Here is a 17,361-nt window from a genome sequence, read left to right on the forward strand (position 1 = left end):
GAGATTAATATTTCCACACAAATTTCAGTAGATATATTTTCTGATCTCAATTTCAGCATTGTCGTTTTAGACCTTGATGCAAGTGCTAAAAAAATTCTATATTTCAAAGTTTACTTAACAATGCAATTGAGAAGATTCTACCTAAACTTTCATTGCAAGTGATTAATCTGCAATATAATGACATGCTAAAAGGCAAATATCAAAAGAAGAATCTAATAAAATTCTATAAATGACTTCTAAGCAATAAATATGCTCAATTATTATAGAATCTTATGCTCTTGGAGCACTATTGGTATTTGATAGTACCTATCTGTGTGAAAAGACATTTTCAAAGATAAAATATGTTAAATTTTGTTGGTGTCAACATTAACATATGAACATTTGCAATTAATTTTGATGATAGAGAATATTAACATGAATGCCAATTTTTAAAAATTCCTTAAAAATTATTTTGTTTTCATTAGTAGACCTATAATTTAAGAAATTTAAATTACTAAACTATTATATTTTAAATACCATCAATGAATATTTATAAAAACTTTTTTTCTTTCTTGTTATGTAAGTACCTACATGATACCAATGTAGCCTCTTGACCTGAAGAGCTTAAAATATTTATTATCTAGCCTTTTGCAAAATAAAATTTGTCAACTCTGTTCTAGATAGTTAAAATGAACAGTATCACATCAGATGTCTGGAAACAATAAAGATTAGATTTATGATAATTTGACAAAGGCAATAATTTTCATTCCAAACTACTAATAAATGTTTTGAGTTTAGATTAATAGGTTGTTGGAAAATTGGGAAAAGGTAGGGGTGAATAATACTTTTAAAGAGAAATTGACTCAATTATATAAGCTTAATTTTCCATGGAAACAAAAAATAATAGTACAGCAGATAAAGGAATCAAAGAATAGAATGTGATAATCATTAAGACATCTAAAATTTGGTGTGGTTACTGTTGGACTTTTATCCCTGAAACTCTGAGAAAGAAGGTCTGCTCCTTTGAGATGATCAAACAGAAGAGGTTGGAGGAAGATTTCAGAGAACATGCAGTTTATTTTCTTTTTCAAACAATAAAAAGAGCTGAGACATGATTGGGAATTTATTTCAATGGAGTTTTTGATATGAAAGAGAAAGAGATAATAGGAAAACATTTTTTCTTGCAAAATAATCAAGAAACTGATCACCAGGAAGTGAGATTATTTATATTTGTATTAAGATAGTTTCATACATATGCCAGTTTATTCTAGTCTATAAAAGACAAGGTTGCTTACCTAAAAAACTTTAACAGTACACAATTTTGCATCTTCCATTTACTCCACAAGATCAGTAAAGAGAGAAATGCATGTGCTTCTGCATGAGTTATAACTAGTGGTGAACCATGAGGTGATTTTGTTCTTGCTATGGGACAATAGCAAAAAGGGTCTGAGTCAAAACTCACTTATCAGCATGCACAGTGGTTCCATTGTGCAGACATTTTGATTAGACATAAGACAGAATTTTATTGCCAAAAGCTGTGTGTATGTGTATGTTTGGTGGTGATTTTTAAATTGTAGAGAAATTCCCATAAAATTTATAGAATATCTCTCTCTCTCTCTCTTTCTCTGTCTGTCTGTCTTCCTCTCTCCCCCCATAAATGGCTGCAACTAAGTAAAAACATTTACAAGGAAATAAATGACTTCCAGTATTTCCCTCTGGAGCTTTAGAATAAGAAGTGGAACATCTAGATAGTTTCTTGGTGCAACAGGTCTTAGCTTCAAGGAATCCAAATATGAATGTGACCAAGAGTCACACATCAGGAAAGCTGAGGACTTACTGACCTTTAGAAACTTCATTTCAAATTAGAGGTGAACAGAGCAGGGTGAATATCCTCCTTCTTACCCCCTTCCATTTTCATTCACCTTTAATTTAAAAAACTAAAGCATAGGAAACATCTAAGTATGAGTGCCCCTGCCTTACTGAGGCTATCTCATCCTGCACTTCTTATACGGCCCACTAAAAAACTCTGATGCTTACCTTTCATACCTAGTCACAGCCCTACACTAATCACATCTTCTTGTTAAAGAACACTGTCCATAACCTTTTCCCTCCCACAAGAGACTCCTATTTTTAACTTTTCATCTTTAATCAAGGCGTGCCTCCTTTTAAAAATAGCCATTGTGTAACACACAGACCGGGAGGACTCCATGTCGTGAGTGATCCCAAATGGCCTCCATCTCCATTATCTCCATTGCTTCTTGACAGGTTGCTGGTACTAAGTAAAATGTTATAACACTCAGGATGCCTGTATTCACAGGCTTTCCTCCAGTGATGGCTTCCAGATGTGAGGAAATTTTTAAAGTCTGTGGTCCTCAACACATCATTGGGTCCTTCCAATGTTTTCAAAAATCCATAATCACCAGCACACTATGTTGACTCCATTTCAACTTTCAGCCACAGGGATTTCAGAGAAACTAAGCAATATGGATAAGAATACTTCACAAATAACTTCCCATTTGTAGAGAAAATACATTAAAATATCCACATACCCTGCAATTATTTTAATTTCCTCTGCAGAGTTTGATATCTACCCCCTCTATCCTTCTCTCACACACATAAACACATGGGCACCTCACACCAGTAACATTTTGATGGGTGCTATCTTTTTCCAGTTCCAATTCCTTTTGGGGGATATTAATGTTAATAATTTTCCAGGCCAAGCCTCCCAACCCACTGCATAAAGAAAGCATTTATGTCATGTTGAACCCTGACCTGAACTCAATCCCATAAAACCTTGGGAAGTGAATCAATACAATGAAAAGGGAAGTAGTTTTCAGATATCTCATGCTCCTACTCCCCATCTCCATACCCCACTAAAATGGAAAAAAGAAAAAAAAATACAGTCTTGTGTATGAAATTTGCATTTGTTTCAGTGATGCATTTTAGGATTGAAAGTGTCAGAGTAACTGACTTAATTGTTCAGTTCATTGTCCAATACACAAAGAAAACTGTATGCCACAACTGTCTATGGGAGGGAAGTATTCTTTTTTTTTTTTTTTTTTTGAGACGGAGTCTCGCTCTGTCGCCCAGGCTGGAGTGCAGTAGCGCGATCTCGGCTCACTGCAAGCTCCGCCTCCCGAGTTCACGCCATTCTCCTGGCTCAGCCTCCCGAGTAGCTGGGACTACAGGCGCCCACAACCGCGCCCGGCTAATTTTTTGTGTTTTTTTAGTAGAGACGGGGTTTCACCGTGGTCTCGATCTCCTGACCTTGTGATCCGCCCGCCTCGGCCTCCCAAAGTGCTGGGATTACAGGCATGAGCCACCGCGCCCGGCGGAAGTATTTTTTATTTAGGTCAACCTCTACACTTACTATGCAAGTTGATATTTAGAAAGTGTTGGAGAGTGTGGGAAAGAGCACCTAAAACTATAACCTTATGCTGAAAAAAATTGGCTGAGGAAATGTCTCCTATGAGGGTTGCCATGAGCCCGAGGCTTGTCGAGGGCACAGACTCTGACTTTTATTAAAGGAACCTACTCTGGGTCATATCTCATTTGTCCTCATGTTATAGAAAATCCCAAATGCAATATCCATGAAATGTAAAGGGATTTAAATGAGGGTTCATCTGTAGAATGGGTGAGAAAGAGGGAAATTGTCTTTTTATCTTTCTCTTTTCGTCTGGTAACAATTTATACTCAGAGATGCCTACACAAGTGTTTTCACAGAAAATGCTCTGTGGAAAAGCTGTCAGTTTTTACTCATCAGAAATAAAGCAAAGCTTAACACAGAGAAGTTCAAATATCGGCTCAGATGTGGGTTTATCTAACAGAAACTCTATCCTGGTCTTGCCTCACCTGGGCTGGGGCCACTCTGACCTTGGATCTAACTTCTAAGCTAGAAGATAGAAAAAAAAGCCTTTGTGGAGATTTTATATTGTAAACATTGAAAGCAGAGGCCACAAGTTTGATAGAGCCCATCTGTAAAGCAGCATTTAAAGGCAAACAGAACGCTCCGCTCACAGCTGATCTGGTTTACCTTAGAATACAGTTTACATTCTCCTACGTAGACTGAAATTAGATTACACTGAATAGAAAGATATCCTGAATTTTTATATACCTCCTTTAAAAAATACCATTTACAGATGTTTTTAAAATCATACCTATTATCTCTACTATTAAAGTTTATAATTTAATAATGACTTCATGACGACTCTGTGTATGCAAAGAATCAGGAGAGACCAGGAAGTGGAGAGAGGTTGAAGAATACAGAACCTATTTATCTTAAAACATTTCAGGGCTATTGGCCACCTAACTGTCTTCTCTGCCTGCTCTTCCATTAAACATCAACAGAGCTCATCAATAAACACAGAGGTGTAGAAAGTTTTCTGCACAACGTGGAAGGCTTTCTAGGCATGATATTTCAAGTGTTTTATTCTTTCTTTCCTCTTCTTCCTCTCAGGGAGCTTTTCAAATTAGCACAAAGAAGTATCTCCATTTGGGCAACAGAGTGACCAGTTTTAGTCCTGAAAGTCTCCATGTCCTGGGAAACCCAAGCAAAGCAGAATGGCTGGTAGACAGTGGGTTTATTTTCCTCTTCTCAAATGGTTTCCTAAGGTTGTCCCAGATGGCAAGCAAGGGGGCTTGGTGCTTTGGAAGTAACCAGGCTGCTGTCAATGTATGTCACATCCCATGAGACTTCATGGCAGGTCTTTATAAAACTTTACCCAGTAAAGGAGTGACAGCAAGGATTAACTGGCCAAGCCGGATGCAAGACACAGAGCCTGGTGCCCATTTCACTCCTCGTAGGAAAGGAAGGAGTCACAGAGGCCTTTCTAACAGGGAGGGTGAATTATGTCCCCAGTTGCTTGGTCCTGAAAGTTTCTTGGCACTCATAGGATCTCTTTTCAGCTTGCTCATACACAGGTTCCTGGGGAAATGAACTATATAAAATTATCAATTTTTTTAAATCTTAAATTTCCCTCTAAGGTAAAATAAAATGCCTCGTAATGAATAAACAGCAATGAGATGAAATCCAGAAAAATTAAATCATAATGTGGCCATAAAGATTAGGCTCAGATTTTAATATTTGACTACAATATGTGTATCGCTGTGGGATGGGGGTATGTGAGTAGGATCAGGTGGGAAGCACTGCATATGTAACCTGTCCTTACATTCCCCAATTTTTGGTGATTTTTTTCCCCATAACATGCAGAATTCATCAGAATTGACAATAAGTGAGTGTTTCCAAGTCAGGTGTAAACTGAATAGCCTTGCTATATTATATATAAAGTCATTGGAGAGAGGGCACATGTGGCCTTTGATATACAAAAATCTCAGAACCATCAAAGGCATCCTGAGACACAGGATTTTTTCTTGAGTTTTGGCGAGAACTTGACTATTATGTTCAAGAGACAGTCACAATGGAGTTTTCAAAAGATTGAACCAAGAAAGCCACTCAAACTGCTGGACACACAAATGCTCTTCCCTCCTTCTCTCTATGCTAGAACTTCATGAAAGTTGTTATTTCTGTAAAACTCAAATCTTGCCCCAAAAATATATTACTCTGCATCCAGGCCAGAAAACTCTCTCTTAAGAATTTACAAGCCATCTGTAGGGTTTTAAGGAAATTTCAAGTAGAATGGTCATAAGCCAGGATTTCCTAACATAGCCGAAAATGAGGTCTACGAAAGAAAAAAAAAAGGAATTGTAGAGGCTTTTTGAACTTTCTAATAAATATTGTGAACAGTGGAAGATCTCATTTTTTTGGCAGATCACCTTCAAGAATCATCTGAGTCAAATCTGTAAGTTGGAGAAAATAATGATAACAAATTTACATTCTTGGAAACCATGCCTCCTGACCTGGCACAATGAAACCTAGTCTACCTTCTTAATAGAAGTTTTCTTACATGGTTTGGTCTGTCTTTCATCAGGTGCCACCACTGGCAACCAAAGGCACAAGGTTTATTTATTTTTTCCTTTAACTGATAGGATTTATACAGAATAAGTTGCTAGGAACATGAGAGAATAGAAGTTCTATTCAGAATGGTCACAGAAAACAGAGCTGCCTTTCCCTGCTGGAACATGTTCAAGTGACACGTTCTGTTCATGAGGCAACACATTCTGCTCATGAGACACAGTCTTCATGCATATCAAAGCAATCCAAAGAAAAGCAATCATCAGAAAGGAACGCTGATTTGCGTGCTGCTCTACGCAGCCACAAGTGGACAGGCTGCAAAAACTGTTCTTATCCAGCAGCTTCCAAAGCTGAAAGCTGGAGATGGGACTCAGACATTTCAAGGTTCATTGCTTCCTGGATGCTCCCAGGCAAAAATACAACACGCTGTTGCTTGGGCAGTAAGAAGCAAGATATGTGACCAAGGGAACCAACCCCACCATTATCCCAAACACATCCTGCTGAAGGCCACCCCATAAAACTCCCGCCACATTTCTTGCCAGCCTCTCCTATATACAAAGCCCCCTCGACCTTGGTCAGACTTTGACAGGTCTTTTTTTGACCTGAATGGTACCCCGTGGCTACCTTTTCCTCCTATAGCATAACCTTTATGGTCTATTCCTTGCTTCCCAGTTCTAAGACTGCTGGTGCTGAACATTCTCATAGATGATTTATTAGTCTCTGTAGGAGAGTATGTTTCTGTGAGGATCATGACATTTGCAAAGCATATGGCAGAAGGGAGCTTCAGTTAAGGGATGGTGATGTAAATTGCATTCGGTTTTGCTTTGGCAAGGACACCAGATGGATGCCTTTATGATGAAGTGGGTTTCCTCCAGAATTTTTTAAATATCGGTCTCCAACAGGTGTTTCCTTTAAGGCATGTCTGTTTTTCATAACATTAGAATGAAGAAAAATGTTGCCTGTGACAGCTTGTATACATATATCACACTTTTATTATGATAAAAATGTACAGTGATTGATTCCCTATTCTGAGTCATGTTAAAATGTGCTTGGGAGAAGATCACCTTAAATTTGCCAAAAGGGCATTTAATTACCAGACCAAAGACTCTTCATTTATCATGAGGGTGGAGAGGGTGGAGAAGGAGGGGAAGTAGAGAAAAGCTGAAGAAAGTGACCAGAAGGAAAGTAGTAGTAGCAGCTGTAGACTTGAGTGCTGAGGGCAGACAGCAGGGAACCACCTCCTAAAAGGCAACATAGCTATTTCCAAATTGTTCTCAAAGAGTCCCTGAAAGACAGTCACTACCAACTTGGTCATGATATGTAAACACATGTTCTGAGGAATCCTAGGGAGAGTGTCTAGGAAGCGACTGATAGAGACAAAGAGGTTCTATGGATGAATAATACTATTCATCAATTCTCCAAATCCTGATGAAAATCAAGACCAGACTCAGGTATTAGCTGTGTTTGCTGGTGAGTCCCATTAAGAAGCTTGTCATAAGGCTGTCATCAGGGTCCTGTCTGGTGCAATTAAGAGAGCCTGTGGGTCTTTTGGAACTTGGTGTTGGAGCTCATGGCTTATAGATATTTAAATTGCCAAAAGATATGTTAATTTGAATGAACAGGGTAACCCATTTTGGTCAAGCTGACCTTGAAGCCTATATGTTACATCGTCTAACTAGGCAAATGATTAGAATTCACTAAACCCACTAAGTTTATAGGTAGTTCTTAAGTGCAAGAGGAGATTAAGGATTGCATCAAGACCTTGGCCACTCTTGTTAGGAATTATCCTCTCTGACTTTCCAAACCTGTTTCTAGTATCCCATTCCCCCTATCCTGGCTTCTCCTTCTAGGTCCTCTCTGTCCTATTACTTTGAAGTATGACACTTCAATCTAAGTTGGAGTAAGTTCTTTTGTCTGAAAAAAAAATAAGGTGTAAGATATCAATTTAGAATCTAGACTGCTTGAGGAAAGCAAAATTGCTTGTCATTATGTTGAGGTCTGAGTTTGGGGGCTAGGCGTTGAATAATAAACTGTATTAATTCACAAGGAAACCCCATAACCCTGCAGCATGAAGGGGAATAGATTGTATTTCTCCCAAGATGTAGAGTAAAATTGCATGGGAGAACATTGTTATCAGTTACATCTGAGATGAGCATGACTGAATCTGTAATGTGACACACAGTACAGTATATTCCAAAAGACTTTAGGGGACAATAACAGATACTTTTAAATAAATAAAATAAGTAAGCATGTAAGTAAATAGTGAAAGCTTTTGTCAGATAAGTTGTGAAACATTGGGTTATACAATTTTTAAAGGATTTCTATATCACAGAAATCCTTTTATATGCTGTTGTCAGAACCTTTCACAGGCCAAAGTGCACTGTGACTACATTATTCTGTTCTCACACTGCTAATATTTGAGACTGAGTAATTTATAAGGAAACAGTTTTGGTTGACTCACAGTTTAGCATGGCTGGGGAGGCCTCAAGAAACTTACCATCATGGTGGAAGGGGAAGCAAGGAAGTCCTTCTTCACATGGTGGCAGGAAGAAGTGCAAAGTGAATTTTGAGAGAAGCCCCTTATAAAACCATCAAATCTCCTAAGAACTCACTCACTATCATAAGACCAGCATGAGGGTAACCATCCCCATGATTCAATTACCTCCCACTGGGTTTCTCCCATGACACATGGGGATTATGGGAACTACTGTTCAAGATGAGATTTGGGTGGGGACACAGCCAGACCATATCAGTGACTGTCAAAGAGGGGCCATTGCTCTCAAACTCTGGTTACTTCTAGGATGTCTCCAGTTACTAATATACCATGGAACATGTGTTTTGCAAAAGGAATTGGTGTTAGAATGGGATGGACTTATGCCCTGATAACAACTATGAAATCTCAGTGGCTGAGCACAAGAAAGGTTTATTTCTTGTTCACATTACATGTCCAGCATAGGCCAAGCAAGCCAGGGCACTCAGCTCAAGGTGCCCACTGGAGCAGCCAGGCTAGGAGAGACCCTGAGAACTTCACCTGAGAGCTTCTCACTGCCTGACCCATCTCTTCTCACATTTCATTGGACAGAACTAGTCACATGGCCCCACCTACCTGTCCCTACACTCAGGAAGGAAAGCAGCTGGATATGGTGAGGTTGGTAACCTCAACTTCAGCACTCTATTCAAATGCCAGTTTTGCACTTTGTTAGCTCTTTGACTTTTATGCATAAAATAAGGGCGGGTAGTCTTTAAAGTTGCTGGCAGAGACAGAAATGTTTACTGAACAATTTAAGTTACTTCCCATGTTCTCCAGACCTCTTAAAGTCAGCAGAAGCCATGTGACTAATTCTGGCCAATGAGATGTGAGGAGAAATGAAGGGAGTCACCCTGGACCAAAGCAGTTAGAGGCCTAGGCTTGGTTCTCCAGTTCCTTTGTCCTCCCCTGCCTGGTGACTGAGGAGTATGCATGTTCCAGATGTTGAGGCCATAAGATGGTAGAACCTCTGTCCCCCAGGTTCTGGCTGCCTGTGTGGAGCAGAAACATCTTTTCACCTGAGTAAAATATATCGTGTAGGTGAGAAGAAGTAAGTTGTGTTGTGTTAGGCCCTGGGGATGTTAAGGTTGTTTCTGCAGTGTAAGCCTAGATTTTCCTGGCTGATATAGGCCTTTCTAATCCTCGATTTTCTGTAATTTGACAAGGGTTTTCTTATTCTCTCACAAGCAAATATGCATTCCTTAGGATGAGAGTGAGATTTTTCAAAAGAACATCCAACCCTGTCATGAATTGAATATATTATGAAACAAACTTGTGTCTAACTGCAGTGTGGGGTGACCACGGGGATGGCATTGCCAAGACTTAGATCAAGATCAAAGCAAAGTCTAGGCAAATGCAGACCAGTGATGAAAGCTTTAAAGAATGCAAAAAGTATTTACTAAATCAGAATGTTTCAACAGGGAACCATTCAGAAAAATATATGGAAAGGAGACAGGAGGAAAATATGCTAAGGAGAGAAATATCACCCGTGATTGAATCTCTCACAGCTATGTAAATTCTATATTCAGGTGCCCAAAACACTGCTCATGATATCTACCAATGAATAACAGTATCATACAGTATCAAAATTAAAACCAGAAATAACTATCTTCAAGGTACATATAATCTAAGGCAAAAAAAAAAAAAATCCCTATGTAGCTTTTGCCCAAAGTGTGTCTTCAGCTATGATACAGTCTGGGCTCTTTGTGCTCTTCACATCTAAGCCTTTATTCTAGAGTCTTACAGACCTGTGGTCATTCTACTTATGCTATTCTCCTCTTTGATCTCAAGGCTCTGATGAGTTTTACATCTCGGCTTTGTTACAGAGGAGCTCCAAATAGTCTCAAACTAACTCTCAATTCTTCCTATTTAGGACTTTTCCACATGATGTAGAACAAGATTCTGACCAGCTTGATAGCAGTGGGATGTTTCACTGGTGCAAACCAATCTCTTTGGACAAGGTGACTCTGGTAGGTGATCTTGCATCATCAAATCTCAAATAAGATAAAGCATTTCTTAGGGTAAATGATGTTCCTATGTTAGTCATAAGCACCTGTCACTTCTCTTTGTAAACTATGAATTTGTCAAAAAAAGAAAAAAAAACCCATATCCCTCACCAGCCATATGAATAATATACAAAGTAACACATGAGGCATTTGACAAAGCCTACATGAGTAATATGCTGGAATTTCAAACAATTATATGTCTTCAACTATTTCCTCTCTCCTTTAACAGTTTGGCTGACTCAGTTATTCAGAATAATGTTCTCAAAATTTTGCTGTTTTCCTAGTAAATCTAATTAATTTAAATGCACCAGGGAAACCTACTGTTTACAAGGACTCTGTAGTCTTTTTTTTTTTAAGTAAATAAGAATTTTTCTAATGTATTGGTTTTGAAATTTGGATTTTCTGTAGTGGTTTTTCTTAAAGCTGGCTCTACTTAGATTTAACACATTAGCCACAAATATGCGTCCTAAACACTCCATACAACCAGGGTGAATCTTTGTAGATATTACAGTCATATCCTTGTCTCTCTTCTCAAAGAGACAAACTAACTCAACTCACAGAAATACCTGCAACTAAGATGGAAAAAGTCTTGTATCCTAACCCAGGGTCTGGCACCTGCTTTCCAGATGCCCCCCTACTGTAATTTTCTGGAGTTGGAAACTGAAGTATAATCTTAGTGGTTTACTTTACAAGTAGTAGCTGATAAATTTAACTAATAAAAATGATTGTTTGCATGCTGTATGAACCCTATATATTTTTTTATATATGACTAATTGATACTTATATATATTTTCTTGCTTTCCAAAAGAGTTTAGTTCACTTTTTTGATAGATGCACACATGCATACATACACATCTTTGTGGCTCAGTGCCAATGTCCTGACAGAATATATTTCAACTTTTATAAAAGCATGATCCATCATTTGATCAGAAACACAAAACTGTCAGAGCTGTCATACCAACTGGAAGACTATTAGGGTTGCTGAAACTCACCATTTTAGCAATTACGTCTTATTCTGAACTATACAAAATAAACATCCGTTGAGCAGGAAGACAAACATATTTTCAGTGGGAGGCAAATCTTTAGAAAGGTTAGGAAGTTGGTTGCAGATTGAGACATTTGAGACCAAAGGATGGAAATAGCAGAAGTTTTATTAGATCATATTTATTAAGAATGCAGACAGGTTGCCATGATTGATATTTCCCTTATGATACTTGATATGGAATATAGTTCAGAATACCAACTGGGTCTTTTGTTAACTTTAGGATGCCTTCTAGTTTTAAAAATGCTAAGAAATTTGAAATGTGTACCCCTAGGAAAGAAATATCTGGACTGCAAAATTTGAGGAGCCTTTAAACTTGGTTTCATCTGCAAAAGGGTCAAGTAGAAATGATCAATTTAAGTTACTTTGAACAAATAGGACATCCTCCCCTTCCTCCAATAGCCACCATCTTTCTTAATCAGGAGACAGTTTTGTGCCACAGTTTCTCGGAGAAATTGCCTCTCTAGCTGTGCCCATTAATGCACTCTGCCATGTATCTTGTTTCTAATTGTTTAGTTCTACTCAGAAGAGCAATTGTTGGACTTTAGACATGTTACATTAAATACAGTTAGAGGCTTCATTATTCAAGTTAAAACTAATCGGATTAGCTAGAGACAATTATTTAATAGATTTGGTTAAGATTCATATCACTCTAGGAAGGCTCTCCAGACAAGTAGCTTTATTTCCCCTCGCAGGGAGATCCCTCTTGGAAGGAGGGTACAGTACAATATTCCCAGTATATGCTAATTTGGTAAACTTTTAATTGTTGAAATGTCAGATGCTACTTGTTTATCCTGTTAAATTTCATCAGTGCCTGTTTCATAGAAGATTGCCATTTAACCGAGCAAAGGACTGGCATAAAGAAGAATGATATATCCATTTGAAGTATTCTGAGTCTTTATGTGTCTAGGAATACAGGAAATGCTCATGCTGAAATTTAAATACACTTAACTTACTCTGTACCAGCTTCTAAGTGTCCTCCTTTGAAAATATAGAAATTCAATAACTTTTAAATTTGATTGATAGTTATTGAACAACTTTTAGTGAGTTAAGAAATAAACACATTCAATATATTATGTCCTACAACAAAATTAACTCTTTGTTTTATTTTTTTTCCATTTTAAACACAAAGAAATTGAGAACCAGAGAAGTTAAGTAATTTGCTCAGTCATATAGCTAACAATAGAACCAGAATACAAAATCACATCTTCTGACTCCGAGTCCAGGGTTCTCTCTGTCACATCTCAGTGCTGTTAAGAGGAGACATTAGCCGTACTCTGACAGAAACCACACATAGGCTTAAGATAAGTTTCCCACAGGAATATCATTCTTTAAAAGTTACATTTATTGTTTTTATGGGTCTCTATAACTGTGGGAGAAACCTAAATATATTCCATACATATTCTTTTGTTTTCAACTTAGAGACACAGGGACAATGTTAACAATTGGCAATGCTGATAGTAGTATGAGACATATTCAAATGTTTGAGATCAAATGAAAATTTTTGTTATACTTTAAGTTCTAGGTACATGTGCACAATGTGCAGGTTTGTTACATATGTACACGTGTGCCATGTTGGTGTGCTGCACCCATTAACTCTTCATTTACATTACGTATGTCTCCTAATGCTATCTATCCCTCTCCACTCCCCCAACCCCACGACATGGATGAAGCTGGAAACCATGATTCTGAGCAAACTATCACAAGGACAGAAAACCAGACACCGCATGTTCTCACTCATAGGTGGGACTTGAACAATGAGAACACTTGGACACAGGATGGGGAAATGAAATTTTTATAATATTTCTTTTTCTTTTATACATTTTGTTTGATGAATTTCCTTGATGCAGGAGTCTATAGAACCAGTTCAGTGTATTCAACTGAACCATATGAAATTGCCACTGTTCAACCATTTTTGACCCGTAAAAAGGTAAATTCATATGGTTCAAATTAATGAATGAAACCCCACTGAATATGCAATATGTTATACGGCTTGCTGTATAACACTAAAAGACATAATTTAGCATTGAATTTGGATTCTTAGGTTTTCACCGAATTTTACTGTGGCACATACAAGGCTAAAAATATGTAACAAAAATCAAGAAATACTTTCTCCATTTGGTCCAATGATTTCACACCCTGAAGAATGATGCTAATCTGAGTTTTAGTTGATGCACTCCAAGCTAATAGAAAACTAAAAAGAGAGTGAAATAAAAAAGAAATTCCACAAAAAAAGTAAAAGGTGTAATTGCACCACTTACGCATGAGTTCTGTTTTTTATAAACAATTTGCAAAATTCTACTCACCTTATGAAGGTAGAGCTATGGATGTACCTAGAAGAATTGGGAGGAGGAGCGGTGGTCCATTTGGAGGGATTCTCATCTTGTTTATAAAAATGACCAGACTCTGGAATCCTTATCCTTAGAAACGAAGTCGCAAGTTAAAACATAAGTTTCGGAACCACATTGTAGCATGTGTATTTGGAGATGCCCAATCAGCCCTGATAGGGCTTCGGAACTTTGTAATGCCCTTGAGAGCCAGCAACTATACCAGGAAGGAGCTGAAGGACATAGTGTTCATTGGGTCTCTGGACTATCTACAGAGAGAATGGCGATTTCTCCGGAATTTTCCCCAGATATACATTCTGCCTGTAAGTATCATATAAGGAATAGTTAATAATTATAAGGATTTCAATATAAATGGGACTAGAATTAATAATGATAATAATATTGCAGTTCTACAGTGCTTGCCAGATGCCAGAAACTGTTCTAAATATTTTCCCTATATTAATTCATTTAATCTCAAAACCACCCTATGAGTAGATGTTAAATTTATTGAACTTTAAGCATGGGAAGAGTAAGTGACTTGACCAAGATTGCACAGCCAGTAAGTAAGTAACAAAATTAGGATTTAAATCCAGATGTTGTGGCTCTTGAGTTAATGCTTGAATCACCATGTTTTATGGTCTTTGTACAATAAGTTTCTCTGCATTTCTGAGTCTGATTATAATTTAATGGCTACACCTAAACTAATACTGGCCAGCCTTTGTGCTCTAACTTTTTCATCTTTTCTGGAGACATTTTATATGAACCATATAATGCCACGTGGTCCCTGATGGCTGTATGGAGAGGAGGGATTTTGCTTATGTGGTATTGTGGTTGCAACTATATTTTCCCAGAACTTGCGTATATCTATGTCCCACTCTATGCCACCATTTCACTCATTGAGGAGTCCATTATGTGCACTGTGAAATGCACCAAAGCATTTCATTTTCTTGAGATATGCACCAAAGCATTTTCATAATGCTAGCAACATATTTGAAAGTAATGGCAAAAACCATGGTTACTTTTGCACCAATCTAATGTAAGAAATATTTTTCAAATTTCAAAAATGATTCTCTCAAGAAGCAAATTGCATTTGCTTTTTAAAAAAGCCACTGTAAGGTTCCCTGTACTACCTCTCCTGCTTAAGTACATTGAAAGGCAGAAAATAAAAGAGCAAATCTGATCCAGCTAGTGTTAGGAATTACCCTATATTAGACTCCAACCTACTGGAAGACAGTACCAGATCGATTTCTGTTTTCCCACCAAAGAAAGAAGCAACTGCCACCTTGCTAGTTAACCCAGGGAGTAGAAGTAGGGCCTCATCACTGTTACCCTGACCCTACTCTCTTCTTCCACCTGAGTCAGTGGCATGGACTTTTGTTCCTCCCTCCCCACTCTCCTCTGTCTCATCCAAACTTGCTTTCAGGAAAGAATCTATGAAACTTATTCACACTAAAATATTAATGTTTGATAAGGTTAAATGTGTCAGATATGAGGTAACTAAGTTTTAAAATCAAATCAGTGAAGGTTGGAGCTCAATGCTGAAAAATTACATCACTCACAAAGAGCTACCACCATGAGCCGTGATATAGCATCCTTCCATCAGACAAGTGCCTCCTCTCTCTGTTTGCCTCTCATTAGGGATGCGCACTTTATTCTGGAGACCTCCATGCGGCCAATATAGAGCAATGCTCCATGTGTGTTGTCTTGTCCCCCCCATCCAAGCCATCAAGCAGCCAGACTTTGGTAGACGCAGAAGCCATCCTGGCGACCCTCACCATCGGATCTTTGCAAATTGACTCCTCCTCTGACTCGTCACCCTCAGTGTCAGGTGAGAACAGCACCCCTGACAAGAAGCTAGGACGTATGGAGAAAGAAAAGAGAATTAACTCCTCTTTGAAGTATTTTAATTATGGGGAGCAGGAGGGTGGGCCAGATGTCCTCTGAGGTCCCTTCCAATCCTGAGAATCCTATAGTAGAAATAGCCCACAGTTCAGGGCTCTGGAATTCTAAGTCAAATGGATAATGGTATGCATCTTCTAAATGGAATGCACTTAACACAGGTTTTTTATTTTTTCATTTTTAAGGAAAAAACACAATTTTGAAGTGTTATCATTTTTGTTGTTATCAGTGAACATAGCATGTGGGATATTATTTTAATTAATGAGGTACTACTATAGTTATTATTATTATGAAATTCTCATTGGATCTTATAGATCTAATGCAATCAAGTTAAAATTGTTAGTTTTGTGGTTGAGAGAATGAACCATGATTCTCTTTTCCTTTTTGAGATGGTTTCAGTATATGAATTTTAGAAGACTAAGATCTTTTCTAACATCTATAGACTGAAACTGTCATACTTCAACTTCAGACTAGAAAGAGATGGTGAGGGAGATACAAGGATCTTTCCAGGATGGGGATCGTGTCTTTTTTCCCTTTGTATTTCTCTCAGTGCCTATTGCAATTACTGTCATTTGGTTGATGTTTAACAAATACTCGTTGAATTGCAGCAAATGAGCCTGTGACACCTGAGGTGCTTCTGCACATTTCACTATGCCCAAAATGTGCCTATGGTCAATCCCCATGACAAAATTGTGATTTTCCTTCTCCCTCAAAATGGGAAAAAGCTTATACATTAGTCTATTTCTAAAAATTGACTACCATCCCCTCAACCTAATCTAAAAGTACTATTACTAAAGAATTTTCTGTATCTAAAATAGATTTCCAATTCAAGAAATAAAAGTAAGTCATGATTGGAATCCCCTGGATCCAACTATGTTCCTTGGGGACAATTGATTCTCTGTATCAAGATCAGGTACTCAATCCTTGGGCCATGCAACCTCTGACCACAGCTGTCCCACTTTGCATGGCACTTGAAGAAGTTAGCATTGAAGGCATTGCAAGGCTTTTCATAATAATGGCTATGGATAAAAATGTTCATGATTCAAACTGGGAAACCAAAAATCTCTCTCTGATTCTGAGACACTGTTGTTATGCAAGAAAATATAAGGTTATTGGCACAAAGGAATAAAACAGTAATCTAATCTTTGGTGGGCAAACTGAGCTAGCTGTTAGACAGACCTTCACTAAGCAACCAATCCCAACCCAGAGACCAGGCTTTCAGGGTGTTTTCCAAAGCAGAGCTAATAACAAGGCACTTCATGAATATCAAAGTGCCATGAACAGCCAGGCTAAGGAGGGGTGAACCCTACCTCTGCTGAGCAAATCTGAAGTTCCATAAAAGTGCTGTTTTGTTCTACCATAGGAATCCTTAGCTTAGCAGTTAGGGTCACTCCTTGGATTCACTCATCATTTGTTTCTGTGTGTGTGTGTGTGTGTGTGTGTGTGCGCATGCTGGTAACTGTCCATAATTGGACAAAGAACAAGTATTCACTTTAAAAGCAGTATAGGCAGGTCGCTGTGGCTCACGCCTGTAATCCCAGCACATTGGAAGGCCGAGGCGGGGGGATCACGAGGTCAGGAGATTGAGACCATCTTGACCAACATGGTGAAACCCTGTTTCTACTAAAAATACAAAAATTAGTTTGGTGTGATGGCTCTTGCCTGTAATC

At 38.1% G+C, this 17,361-nt stretch overlaps 1 protein-coding gene across 2 annotated transcripts in view; it reads left to right on the plus strand.

Moving 5' to 3' along the window:
- Window positions 1-17,361, plus strand: part of KCNU1 (potassium calcium-activated channel subfamily U member 1) — a 162,649-nt gene that overhangs the window by 116,475 nt on the left and 28,813 nt on the right. For both annotated transcript variants that reach the window (XM_045398140.2, XM_045398142.2), the window contains exons 20-22: window positions 10,291-10,387; window positions 13,891-14,115; window positions 15,431-15,620. In XM_045398140.2, coding sequence (XP_045254075.2) covers window positions 10,291-10,387; window positions 13,891-14,115; window positions 15,431-15,620 — 512 coding nt within the window. The remainder of the gene's footprint in view (window positions 1-10,290; window positions 10,388-13,890; window positions 14,116-15,430; window positions 15,621-17,361) is intronic.

This window comes from Macaca fascicularis, chromosome 8 (assembly GCF_037993035.2).
Source record: "Macaca fascicularis isolate 582-1 chromosome 8, T2T-MFA8v1.1".
NCBI classification, from domain to species: Eukaryota; Metazoa; Chordata; class Mammalia; order Primates; family Cercopithecidae; genus Macaca; species Macaca fascicularis.